The following is a 14,319-nucleotide window of genomic DNA, read 5'->3' as shown; positions in this document are numbered from 1 at the left end:
TTTGGTTTTTGTTTTTGTTGAGTGCAGTTTTTGCTCCATAGCAATGGATTCATCTGAGGGGAAGATCCACTGAGCCACGTTCCACTGTGCAGTATGTCATAAGGTCAAAGAGAGTAAGATTTGAGAGCAAGATAAATAGTTCTTTGGGCTAAAGGGATCAAAGGTTATGGGGAAAAAAAACGGGAAAAGGGGATTGTGTTGGATAATGGTGCTATTTTTCATGCTTCTGTGTTTAAATCAAGAACTGGTGATTGATGATGCAAAGCTTAGATTTTAAGAGCCTGGAGATCTTAGGAACCAGGAAATACCAACATGAGCACTTGATCTAATTAACAGTTTTGCCGTGACTGAGTGCATCACTACTCATTCTCATTACAGCTAATTCTTTCTTATCTCAGTAAGAATAGCTTTGAAATTGCTGGCATGATGAATGGAAACTTTACTGACGTCGACACCAACATCTTTTTGCACTTTATTTCCAGATGTTGATGAATGCACCGCAGAGAATGACATTTGCGAGCACACCTGCCAGAATACAGATGGCTCTTTCCAGTGTTTCTGCAACATTGGGTATAAACTGGAGGAGGATCGAAAGAGCTGTGCACGTATGTTTCTGTCATGCATTGATGCTTACATTGACAAGACTTCGCACTTATAGAACTGCTGACATCCCAGTCTGTAAAGCAGAGGCGTTTAGGTTGTTTGTCATTGGATTTATTCAAAAAAGGCAGGTGTAGTGGGGATATATGTTGATTATTCAAAGTTAAAAATCACACAACACCAGGTTATAGTCCAACAGGTTTAATTGGAAGCACACTAGCTTTCGGAGTGATGCTCCTTCATCAGGTGATTGTCATGAAGGAGTGTCGCTCCGAAAGCTAGTGTGCTTCCAATTAAACCTGTTGGACTATAACCTGGTGTTGTGTGATTTTTAACTTTGAACACCCCAGTCCAACACCAGCATCTCCAAATCCTGATTATTCAATGCATCAGTAACTTCAGTCCAAGCCCAATCAGGCCTTGTGAAGATCCCAAAGCAGATGTTGAGCTATTGTTCCAAAGTCTTCAATAATGTCAAATGACCTGGTGCTGTGAATCTAGTGAAACATTTCATGGTGCTTTACAGAAGTATTATCAGACAGCATTTTGAAACTTTTATTTTTATTCACTTGTGGGGCATGGGCATCGCTGGCTGGCCAGTATTTATTGCCTGTCCCTAGCTGCATTTGAATGGAATAGACAACTTCAGAGGGTAGTTAAGAGTCAACCACATTGATGTGAATCTGGAGTCACATGCAGGCCAGACCCGGTGAGGATAGCAGATTTCCTTCCCTGAAGGACATAAGTTAGTCAGATGGGCTTTTTCTAACATTTGGCAATGGCTTCATGGCCATCAGTAGATGCTTGCAAACCAGACTTTTTAAAAATTGAATTAAAATTCTATTGTCTACCGTAGTGAGATTTGAAACCAAGTCCCCGAACATTAATTGTCTGGATTAATAGTTAAGTCATGATGTCACTAGGCCAAATAAAATCCAAAAGAACTGAGGATGCTGGAAATCAGAACAAATACAGAAATTGCTGGAAAAGCTCAGCATGTTTGGCAGCACCTGTGGAGAGAAATCAGAGTTAACGTCTTGGGTCCCAATGACCCTTCCTCAGAACTCAGGCCATCGCCTCTCCTTAAAGCTCTGAGCCACACGACAGGGGAGTAGTGGGCTGAATTTTCTAGGTCTCAAGATGACAGGCTTGGAGGGATTGCGTCTGGGCAAACAGTCAGAGTGAACCATACCAGCACTGCTCCTTAAAGCATTCATACCTCTCGTAATCCTTTCTAGAGACGGCTTGGAAATAGGATTGAATGCTTGCCCCATAGAGGTTGGCTGTCGATTATAATGGCTAAGGGGCAATTTTATAGCCTGCCAGCATTTTGGCAGGAGAAGATGGTACCCCTTCTGTGTCCAGAGGCTGCTTGTTCAATTGTGGTGGACTCTCTGGAGCTGGGGTTTTTAGAAGCCAGAAGCTCCACTCCCTGAACTCCAGGAGCCCAGGCCAGAAAGGCATCTATGACCCAAACAACTCCTCCAAAGGAGTGTGTTATCTCCAGTGAGCAGCCAAATAGATTTAGCTTTCAGAACCTTTCATTTAGATTTTCATCTCCAAGGTGACCTTGTGGTTACCAATGTGCCTCAGCAGTGCACAGCTCCCCTAGTGGAGTTGCTGTGGCCCATAACTGCCAGTAACTGATTAAATTCTGTAGCTTTGTCCATTTGGAGGAAGCAGAACCCTGGAAAGCACCTTCTGTCTCCTGTCTCCCTGCCAGTAAGTATGGGCAGTGGACCCCATTGGGTGACATCGGGGTCCTACTCTCAATCATCAGCAAAGTGATGGAAGATCTTGTTGACACTGCTATCAAGAGATATTTTCTCAGCAATAACCTGCTCACTGATGCTCAGTTTGGTTTTGCCATGTTCAGCTCTTGACCGCATTACAACCTTGGTCTAAGCATCGAGAAAACAGCTGAACTCAAGGGGAGGTGAAGGTGCCTATACTTAACATCAAGGCAGTCAATGGGAATTGGAGGAGAGACCTCCACTAGTTAAAGGAACTTCTAATAAAAGGACAATGTTTGTGGCTGTTCAAGGTCAGTCATCCTAACAACAAGATATCACTGCAGGAATTCTTAAGGGTAATGTCTAAGACCCGACTATCTTGAGCTGCTTCACCATACAATCAGAGATGGGGATGTTCATTGGTGATTGCTCAATGTTCATTACCATTCGTGACTCATCAGATGCTGAAACAGTCTGTGTCCAAATGCAGCAAGGCCTGGGCAACATTCAGGCTTGAGTTTGGGCAAGGAGCATTCATGCCACACAAACACCAGGCAATGACCATCCCCAGTAAGAGATAATTCAACCATCTCCATGACATCCAATGGCATTCCCATCACTGAATCCACCATTGCCAACTTGCTGCGGGTTACCACAAAGCAAAAACTGAATTGGACCAGCTATAGAAATACTATGGCTACAATAGCAGATTAGAGGCTGTGAATTCTGTGGAAGCTTATTCACCTCTTAACTCCTCAAAGCTTTATCATCAACTACAAGGCACAAAGTCAGGAGTATGATGAAATCCTGTTCACTTGCCTGGATGAGCAGCTTCAACAACACTGAAGAAGCTCAACGCTGTCCGAAGCAAAGCAGCCCATTTGAATGGCACCCCATGTAAAATCTACAACACTCACTTTTTCCTCCACCGATCCAAGTAGCAGCAGTGTGTATCATCTACAAGATACACTGCAACAATGCACCTTAGCAGCTTGGACATCTTCCTCTACTACCTCAAAGGACCACGGCAGCAGATACATGGGAATGCCACCATCTGCGAGTTGCCCTTCAAGCCAAATGCCTTCCTGACTTAGAATTATATCACCGTATCTTCACTGTTGCTAGGCCAAAATCCTAAAACTCCCTCCATAAGAGTGCATTAGATAAATCTACACCATGTGAATTGCAGCATTTCAAGAAAACAGCTGATTACCATCTTCTCAAGAGCAACTCGGTATGGACAACAAATATTGACCTAACATAGACAGTGATATCAACATCCTGTCAATGAAAAAAAAAAGAAAGACAAACAGTGTAATCCAGAGTTGTCGTCATTTCTGAGGAGTGTTTTTTTTCTGACATTATAGTGGGAGGTCAGGAAAATCCTCGCAGTGTTGGGATGATTGGCTTCCCTAATGTGTAAAGGTTATGCATCAAGTAACTGAACTATACAGACCAGGACAGCTCGTTAATCTGACAAGGCAGCATTTAGGATGCATATCGATGGACTTCTGAAGAATTGTATGAGTTCTTTGAAACCAAAACATTAAAATTGTGCTGAGGAAATCCAGTTTAGTAAGATTGACAACAGGATTATCTTGGTCCTATGCTGGTGGCTTAATGAACTCTTGACAGGGAGACAGGGCTGTTACCTAAATTGCATTTGCCAGTGCCTTATGTTTTGAACAGTGTTGGTTTGCGTAGTAAACTGAGAAGGCACTTTATTTTTGATTGTAACCATACTAACCTCAGCATTGGCTTGGCTCAGTGATGGTTACTCTCACCCCTGGTTTGTGGATTCAGACTCCACCCTGTCGACTGTATACACCATGCTGATAATTGGAGGTTCAGTTTTTTGGGTGAGTCATTAAACTTTGGTCCTGCCTGTCCTCTTGGGTAGGAATAAAAGATTCTGTGGTGATATTTAAAGCAGAACGGGGGACTTTTCCATGTTTATAACAATGTTTTGCCTCATCCAAAGCCTGTTTTCCAGGCATTCCTGTGGAGCAGTTGTGTGATCTTGCAATATGCAAACTGACCACTGCATTCTCTGACATAACAACAGTGACTATGTTTTGAAAAGTAATCCCTCGACACTTTGAGATACTTTGGGGATAAGAACAATGTTATTGAAATGCCAGTTTGTTCTACTTTGCCATCACCTCCAAGTCCACAGGAATAGTGCCTGAGGACTGGAGGATAGCAAATTTAGTTCCCTTGTTCAAAAAGGGTAGTAGAGACAACCCTGGTAATTACAGGCCAGTGATTCTCACTTCAGTTGCTGGTAAAGTGTTGGAAAAGGTTATAAGAGATAAGATTTATAACTATCTAGAAAAGAATAATCTGATCAGGGACAGTCAGCACGGTTTTATGAAGGGTAGGTTGTGCCTAATGAATCTTATTGAGTTTTTTGACAAAGTGACCAAACAGGTAGATGAGAGTAAACCGTTTGATGTGGTGCATATGGATTTCAGCAAGGCGTTCGATAAGGTTCCCCACAGTAGACTATTATAGAAAATGCGGAGGAATGGGATTGTGGGAGACATAGCAGTTTGGATCAGTAATTAGCTTGCTGAAAGAATACAGAGGGTTGTAGTTGATGGAACATGTTCATCTTGATGTCTAGTTACTAGCGGCGTACCGCAAGGGTCGGTGTTGGGTCCACTGCTGTTCGTCATTTTTATAAATGACCTGGATGAGGGCTTAGAAGGGTGGGTTAGTAAATTTGCGGATGACACTAAGGTCGGTGGAGTTGTGGATAGTGACGAAGGATGTAGTAGGTTGCAGAGAGACATAGATAGGATGCAGAGCTGGGCGGAGAGGTTGCAAATGGAGTTTAATGTGGACAAGTGTGAGGTGATACACTTTGGTTGAAGTAATCAGAATGCAAAATACTGGGCTCATGGTAGGATTCTTGGGAGTGCAGATGAGCAGAGAGATCTTGGTGTCCATGTACACAGATCCCTGAAAGTTGCCACCCAGATTGACAGGGTTGTTAAGAAGGCATACAGTGTTTTGGCCTTTATTAATAGAGGGATTGAGTTCTGGAATCAGGAGGTTATGCTGCAGCTGTACAAAGCTCTGGTACAGCCACACGTGGAATATTGTGTACAGTTCTGGTCACCGCATTATAAGAAGGATGTAGAAGCTTTGGAAAAGGTGCAGAGGAGATTTACTAGGATGTTGCCCGGAATGGAAGGAATGTCTTACGAGGAAAGGCTGAGGGCCTTGAGGCTGTTCTTGTTAGAGAGAAGAAGGTTGAGAGGTGACTTAATAGAGACATACAAGATAATTAGAGGGTTAGATAGGGTGGACAGGAAGAGCCTTTTTCCAAGTATGGGGATGGCAAACACGAGTGGACACAACTTTAAAGTGAGGGGAGATAGGTATAAGACAAATGTCAGAGGTAGTTTCTTTACTCAGAGAGTAGTAAGGGTATGGAATGCTTTGCCTGCATCGATAGTAGATTCGCCAAGTTTAAGCGCATTTAAGTCGTCATTGGACAGGCAAATGGACGTACGTGGAATAGTGTAGGTGGGATGGGCTTCAGATTAGTATGACAGGGTGGCGCAACATCGAGGGCTGAAGGGTCTGTATTGCGCTGTTATGTTCTATGTTCTATGTTCTATGCAGCTCAGACACATTCATTCCAAGTGATATTGATGAGGGGAGCTCACATTTCAACCAAAATCTGTTTGCGAAGCAATCTCTTACTCCATGTAACTTTTATTAAACAAGAACACAAAATATTACTTCCATATGTATTCCCTATGGAAGGTTTCTCTTCCTAATTACCCATAGTTCTATTAACCTCCTTGTCCTGGTCGGTTTTTAGCCCTGTACCTCTGTTCTATTGGGTATTTTGTTTTTACCTCTCTCTTGACTTGAGTTATTTTTGGCCAGAGCTCTTGACTGCAGAGCACAACGCTGTTGCCAGCATGGCTTTGCCTGTTTCACTTCTTACTCTCTGTTTTGTCCTTTCAGAACCTGTCTAATATTAGTGAAATCAAAGGTTATTGGTTTGACCGAAGTGGCCCATCTCAACTTCATGTAAAATCCTTGCCAAAGAAAAACTGTTGAATAAGCAGTACGTACAGAAATAATACTTGGTTCAGCTGCTTCTCTTGTCAACCCCTCAGCAGTTTTCTGCAATTAAATGTTTTGTAGAACTCCAAGAGGGTAGGAATCTGAAGTCTATTAAGATTCAGATATTTAAGGCACGTTTTTAAAGACAATGGAAGAGGAATAAATGTTTAACCAGGAATTGGATAACAATAACGTATTTCCTGGGGATTGTGTGGAAAATTATTGGAAAATGTGTTTGTCATTCTGGAGAGCCTGTCTCCATTTATACATTCTGAACCTTCCAACACACAAAATTGACCAAAAATAACCACCATTCACGTGCTCTGCATAAACTTTTATTTGCCAGAGATTAACACTGGGTGACAGCCAAAACTCTTAAGGGACAGAAGCAGAATTTAATAAAACATTACTGGAGGCACTTTCATATAGAGTGAAATCCTATTTAAAATTAGCTGTGATTAGATCAAATTACATGAACCTTGGACCAATTTTATTATTCAGAGTTAGTGGAACTGAAGTTTTGTTAACGCTAGTGTCTGGATTTTCTCGCTGACTTTGCAGTGAATTCAGTGACTGAAACTTGTGAGAGATGAAGTCCTATACTCTGCCTCCACTAGACTGTCAGAGGCAGCAGGCAGCTTTAGACATTACAAACTCCAGCAGAGGGCTGGCAGTTCTGAAGTCTCAGCAGCACCATTTGGAGAGATGGGTGCTACTGAGGCATGTAGGTGGACACCATGGAAGCACTCTTGCCAACCAGTCTGGGAAAGCTGCACTGAAAACTCCAGATAGTGGTAGGATTATTAGGAAATCCCACTGCAGGATTGGACGCAGCCAGAATTGTGGCCATTCATTCACATGTCCTTGTCATTGGGCCTACCTCCATTGAGCTGCTGGTCTCTGCTTGCAGTGGGAGCAGCACGACAGGTGTAATGATTGCAGTGATGATGCAAATCACCCCTAACCGAGGCCTTATCCATCCTAATTGGCTGTATTCCTCAGTGAAGCGGCCACTCGATCCTATTGGCAGCCTGATCCTGCTAAAGTTGCCCAGCAGTGGGAATGCATCAAGAATGCACCCTGATATGGCATCTCTCTACCTTATTTGTTTTCTACTCATTCATGGATGGGCCAGCATTTATTGCCCATTTCTAATTCCCCTTGAAAATGTGGTGGTGAGCTGCCTTCTTGAACTGCTGCTGAACATTCTGTTTAGGTTGATGCACAATGCGATTAGGGAAGGAATTCCAGGATTTCGACTCAGCATCACTGGAGGAATGGCGATGTATTTCCAAGTCAGGATGGTGAATGGCTTGGAGGAGAACTTGCAGCTGGTGGTGTTCGCATACATCTGCCCTTGTCCTTGTAGTCTTAGTGTTCCTGGGTTAGAAAGTGCTGTCTGAGGAGCATTGGTGAATTTTTGCACTGCATGTTGTTGATGGTACATGCTGTTGCTCCTGAGCATTAGTGGTGGAGGAGTGAATGTTTATGGAAGTGCCAATCAAGGGGGCTGCTATTTCCTGGAACATGTAAAACTTCTTGAGTGTTGGAGCTACACTCATCCAGGCATGTGGGGGGTGGGGATGGTTATTCCATCATACATCTGACTTGTGCCTTGTAGATGATGGACAGGCTTTGGGGAGTCAGGCGGTGTGTTACTTTCTGTAGCGTCCCCAGCCCCTGACATGCCACTGTGTTTAAATGGAGGGGGATATTCAGTGATGGTAATGCCGTTGAATGTCAAAGAGTAAAGGTTAGATTCTCTCCCATTGGAGATGGTCGTTGCCTGGCACTTGTGTGGTGTGAATACTACTTGACAGTCCAAAGCTGAATAATATCCAAGACTTCCTACATTTGGACATGGACCGTATCAAAATCTGAGGAGTTGCAACTGGTGCTGAACATTATGCAATCATCAGCAAACATCCCCACGTCTGACCTCATGGAGGAAGGAAGGTCCTTGATGAAGCAGCTAAAGATTGTTGGGTCGAAGATATGACCCTGAGGAACTCCTGCAGAGATGTTTTGGAGCTGAGATTACTGACCTCCAACAACCAAAACCATTCCATTTGTTCTCGGTATGAGTCCAGGCATGATTCCACTTTTCTGGCAGCTTTCCCATGACCAGTGGCCTCCTAATTCCATCTCCATGGGGGCGAGGAGAATTTCGCCGTCAGGGTCAGTGGGAATGCTTTATTTCTTAATAATACCTCTTTGTGTACTCTAGACATTGAATTTGAGGAATGAAGCAGTTATCCTTGATCACGATATATCAAGTAATTCATGGTGCTATCTTTCTATGTTCTGACCTCCTTTCTCTTTAGTCACTCACAGACAAGTATCTACTGAAAGCACTGATCTTGGGTAAAGTGTTTGAGGGAGTATCTCCATTAGTTTATAGGGTGCTTCTACACCTTTAAGGGCCTTCCATAGACCTTCTGGCCATCTTCTTTCTCACCTTTGCAGATTAAACTCCTTGATAAAGCAGATGAAATGAGCTGCAACATCATAATAGGGGTCAGAGCTAGTGCAGAAAGAATCAAACCCCACCAGAAATCTGTTCCAAGGAGGGAATCGTCTCCTTATGTTCTTTCAAGTGGAAATGGAACTGCAGAGAAAAGGAATCTTGATGAATGGGATTTAATATTTAACATAATCACAGACTGAACGGGGTGACTTGCATTCAAACTCAGCAGAGGCAAGGTGAACAGGCAGCTTAGATTGAACTGCTTTAAATAGTAGTGATTTATTTGGAAGAGAGTGGTGCCAGAGAATAATGGTGACACATTCAAGAGAAAGCTGTTTTTACATTTGATGCAGAAAGTAATTCAGTTATGAGAATGATGTGTTGGATTCCTTTTTAACTTTGGGGTTTAGATTCATTGCTATGGCACCCACTGTGTATAGTACTAAAAATTGTTTGCATAAATCATCAAGTATTTGTTTTGTATTTTATCCATGCCAACTTTTATCTTTCATTGAAAGTTCCTTGTGGGATAGATACAGCAATAGTGAGTTGAGATTCTCTGAGGATGGATGGGAGAGTGATTGACAAGATGTCTCTGAAAGGTATCTATTTGTTTTATCTATTTTGAATTTTATTCTTCTTTTTCAGCTCTAGATGACCCAGTGGAGGCACTCAATGGCCGGCCTGAATTTGGAAGACTCCTTCCTGAGGTGAGCTTCTACCTTGGAGAAGAATTGACCGAGTTATTTGATGAGGACAATGAAGAAACTGGGGAAGGGGAAGCACGAGGAGAATTCACCCTGTCACAGAGCTTTGGTGAGCCCATCGTCAGTGCTGTGAATTCTATGTAAACTCCTCTGACATCTCTGAGTTCTACAAGGGATGGGTATCAGTGTATTTTTTTTAACTAAAGCAGTAATTCTTGAAGGAAACATTTAAGTACCATTGCTTGTTCAGTAGCTCATGTGTGTGTTAATATTTTGAAGATTGTCAAGTTATGTGTAATACAGTCATAGAGACATACAGCACAGAAACAGACCCTTCGGTCCAGTCAGTCCATGCCAAACATAATCCCAAACTAAACTAGTCCCACCTGCCTGCTCCTGGCCCATATCTCTCTAAACCTTTCAATTCATATACCTATCCAAATGTCTCTTAAACATTGTAATTGTACTCACAGTCACCCTCTGTGCTAAAATAAAAATGTCTCTCAACATCTCTCTCCTCTCACCTTAAAAATGTGCCCCCATTGTCTTGAAATCCCCCATCCGAGGGAAAATACATCCACCATTAATTTTTATCTATACCTCTCATTATTTCACAAACTTCTATCAGGTCACCTCTCAACCGCCTATGCTCCAGTGAAAAAGTCCCAGCTTATTCACCCTTTCTTTTTAACTCAAACATTCCATATCCAGCACATCTTTTGTGTGTTTCTGCAATCCATGAACTATTTATTAACTGTTATTTTAATGACTATATCCCTAAATAAATATGGGAATATGTACTTAATGTCTTTGATTGTCACACACTTCCAATGTGTAGGACGTCTGCCTTGATCTATTTTGAATAAGATTTAGCACAACAGTAGGTTTGTGAATGAGCTCCTGAGCATTGCGAGTGTATTTGTTGGTTTGGCAGAATCTTATATCTTAACAATGTGGGTAAGGTTTGTAGCAGAGTCTGACAAGAAATCCAGCAAGGCTTTACAGGATGCTTTCGCATTTCAATGCTACACCCAGGGTGCTATCATTGTAATACTGCAGCAAGGATACTGAGTGCTCAGGGACACAGAGACAGCTCATGAACTGTACCAGGCTGCATCTCGGGCCTGTTCACTTACTGTCATAGCGCCCCCGCTATGAGATCAGCCATGATCATGTCAAAAGATGGAGCAGACTCGAGGGGCTGAATTGCCTATTCCTACTCCTAGTTTTTGTAATCTTATGTTCACTGCCTGAATGAGTCCCATGCCTTGCATTTACTTGCCTTGACTTTTTGCACTTGACCCTGTCAACTACAGGTTCACTGTGCTGCTGTATTGCCATGCTGTTTAGATCCAGACACAAAGCCAGGAAGCTTGTCATGCTTACCAGCACGGCTCAGTCAAGTCAAGGGACATAGCCTTTGTTGGGGGATCCCTGCTCAGTATATCAAGAGTAGCCTCTGAAACCAGGCTTAGACACGATCAGTCAGCCACTCGGAGTGGTCAGCATTAGGATCCACTCCACATAAAGGGTGAGGAGCCAAATGGTGGGCAGCTCACCACACCACAGCTGAGACTGCACTGGCCTGGGTTGCAACCTTGGTCCAGGATGGCCTGGTCTAATGTTGTCACTTCCACTGCTGTTCCTGGGGGAAGACAATGTTCTGCTGGGTTGGCAGATTTTCATTGTCTCTCACCTCCAGGACAAATGTCAGAAACTGTGCAGAGCACCCCTGCACTAACAGCACTTTTTAAAATTGCTGCAGCACAAGGGATGCCAGTCAATTCCAGGATATCCCAGCAGTGATGAAGTGTTCTGGGAAAGATACTTGGTTAGATGGAGCTAGAAGCAGACAAGACGGGCGGCATAGGGGTGGGGTAGATAGTTAATGATGTGGGTTTAATAAGGTACGGCGAGAGATACCTCATGGCAAGAAACCCTCCAAAATAATTTGAAACTGAGATGTGTCCATAGAAATGTGAAATTCTGCAATGGAGTTTGGATGTAAGAACCTGCAATCGAATCTGTGAACTCCTCAGGAGGAATAACATGCATTACTGTTAGTACAAATATATTTCTCTTGATCGCTTGAAGCACGGCTTATCTTTTAGAATTTAAGGAAGGGAAAAGGGAATAAGTTTGGCTTTTGAATAACTTTGAATGGGTTAGGGATAGTGAACAAAGGACAGAGGATGTTTGGGGAGTTGATTTCAGCTGAGAGACATGGTAATGGAATGATTGTGGAGAGATATGGAGACAGAATTAAAATGAGGTTAGAAAGAGCAGTAGTTGATAATAATGAAGTGGTTTAGGAGTGATTGAGAGATGGGAAAAAAGTGGGTTGAGAAGTGTAGGCAGATGCATTTCAACGAATGGGGAGAAGATTTCATTTGCATGGTGAGGAAGAAGATCATGCAATAGTTGAGTAAGGATAGAGACAGTTCTGGAGTAAATCTGAAGGAATTGGAAGATGGTAATGATTTAGGTGGAGTAGACAGATATTCATGGAATTGTTTTAGAGTGATCAGTAATTTGGATGTGGCAGGCTTTCACAGTATCCTGGTGGAATTTGGTATTGGGTCTGGAGGGAAAATACAATATTATAATATTCTTCTGGAGTTCTATATTGGAGCTGTTTGTATAACTATCTGGATATTGCTCACAGTGTGCTGGGACGGGAGCTTTGGACATGACTGCAGCTTGTTGTGTGAAGACTGTAGGAATGGTGGCACCTGCAACGAGGCACATGATGGATGTATTTGCCCAGAGGGTTGGACTGGAATCTTGTGTAACCAGAGTAAGTAAACTCTCAATCATTTGTATTAAAGTGTGTTTTTGAGCCATGTGCAGACCTTGTTAGTTCATAGACACCGGAACAACAAATTATTCTGTTCTATGACACCATCAAAAAAAAAACAACCTCAGGACAAATTTAGACTCAAACTATTGTCAATGTGCCTGGGAATCTCAACTTGTAGCGATACACGATTGTTGGAGGTAGGTTGACGATGGGTCTGTTGCCTGGTTTTCCATCAGAAGACCTAAAGTTATGTGAATTCCATCCCCTTTCTGGACTTGTGGGTAGGAGCAATGGAGACCTTGAACTGATACTCCAAAGCATGGTGAGATCAAACCATGAAAGGAAATGGAAATAAATGTATTCCCAAAGTGATTCTCCACAATCCTCACTGTTGACCCCTCTTGAAGGTAGGAACTCTTGTTGGGGTTTCAGCTTTCTTGCAGTATCCTGTTTGTGGTAGAAACCTTGCATTTGTGGGATATTCAGCAGTGCAGTGTAGTGTGTCACAATTAAAGCCAAGCCAAACCTGTCCCTACCTGACATCCACAGAGTACAGTTTCAGCAAATGTCACTGGATTACAATTAAGAGTGGGGACTCCTGGCCATTATCCTCCTCCCCATCTCTACTTCATGGGCCACAAAGCTAATATAAAATTATGATTAATAAGTTCCCCCTTCCAAATATTAAATTGCACCGGATCAGTAAGGCTCAAAATTCTAAGTGCCATCCAGAAAGGTAATTCTTTTAAAAATATATTTTCAAAAAGAAATGCCTGCCTTACTCTGAAGAAATGAACTTGATTCAAACAGTTAAGGCGAGGAATGCTGTTTATAAGAAACTCAGCAAGCAATCACTTTGGTGTAGAGATGTTGCATGTTTCGGAGAATTTACTTCACCACAGACTCGCGACAGGCACGTTTCCAGCAATTAGAATTCCAGAAGTAATTCGCTGCATGGTAGATGCTATTTCATTGAGACAATAAATGTATCAACCACTACCACTGGTATGTGTGAATCACTTGTGGAGACTGGAATTACCAGCCTGCAACTCTTCACAGGAATCTAAGAACCATTAGACATAAATAAACCAAGATCCAGTGATGTGATGATAATGATAATGGAATTGTCATGCAATTGTTCCAATTAATTTCAGATAAACCAATGTCATTTTATTGAAAGTTTCCAGCTCTGGTTTGAGGCATTCTCAATGGTTTTGTTATATGACATTCTAATCATTTTATGGCTGATCGTTTGACATTTAATCACATGACCACTAGCATAGACCACTTGGGCTAAATAGCCTGTATTTGGGCCGCAAGGTTCTATAAAATTTTACTCTTTATTGTTTACAATATTTATTGGACTCAATAGAAACATAAGAAATAGGAATAGCATCAAGTCATTGGGGGCAGGAAAATAGGCTAATGATTGTTTAGCAAATTGATTCGACGGATGAGGCATTGAAAGCAAGGGAAAGTTGTTGGCCCCTTAAACTCTCAAGAAATTCAAAGAAGTGCAAGGCTCGAGTATGTTTTCAGAAAATGAGATCCTGCGTATGAATGTATATCAATTCTAGTGAGTGTAAACAAGTCATATAACAACCTTAACTGATCACTTCAAATTGGTTATTAGTGTAACTATTAGCACACTCTGAATTATTCACCAAGAACTTCCCAACATGGAATCACAACTTACAGTCAGCATTTTGTTCAGAGTTGTGCAAGTGTCGGCTGGTTGAGCAGATCTGTACTCTGCCTATTACAAACTACCAAAGGAACATGTTACAGAAGCAGAAATTGCTGTAAAAACTAAGCAGGTCTGCAGCATCTGTGGAGAGAAATCACAGTTAACATTTTTGGGTCCAATAACCCTTCTTTAGAATACTTTAGAATGGAATATATTGTTTGATTCAATCAGCCAATCAC

At 42.2% G+C, this 14,319-nt stretch overlaps 1 protein-coding gene across 3 annotated transcripts in view; it reads left to right on the top strand.

The window, feature by feature from the left end:
* LOC122540385 (uncharacterized) overlaps positions 1–14,319 on the top strand; it is a 435,023-nt gene that overhangs the window by 353,505 nt on the left and 67,199 nt on the right. For all 3 annotated transcript variants that reach the window (XM_087980369.1, XM_043676046.2, XM_087980370.1), the window contains 3 exons: positions 483–605; positions 9,535–9,702; positions 12,259–12,390. In XM_087980369.1, coding sequence (XP_087836495.1) covers positions 483–605; positions 9,535–9,702; positions 12,259–12,390 — 423 coding nt within the window. The remainder of the gene's footprint in view (positions 1–482; positions 606–9,534; positions 9,703–12,258; positions 12,391–14,319) is intronic.

This window comes from Chiloscyllium plagiosum, unplaced genomic scaffold, assembly GCF_037043375.1.
Source record: "Chiloscyllium plagiosum isolate Xiang-an unplaced genomic scaffold, Cpla_swu_hap1 HiC_scaffold_37, whole genome shotgun sequence".
Lineage (NCBI taxonomy): Eukaryota > Metazoa > Chordata > Chondrichthyes > Orectolobiformes > Hemiscylliidae > Chiloscyllium > Chiloscyllium plagiosum.
Note: the sequence above shows the minus strand (reverse complement) of the source record. Positions and strands in the feature narration are given on the sequence as shown.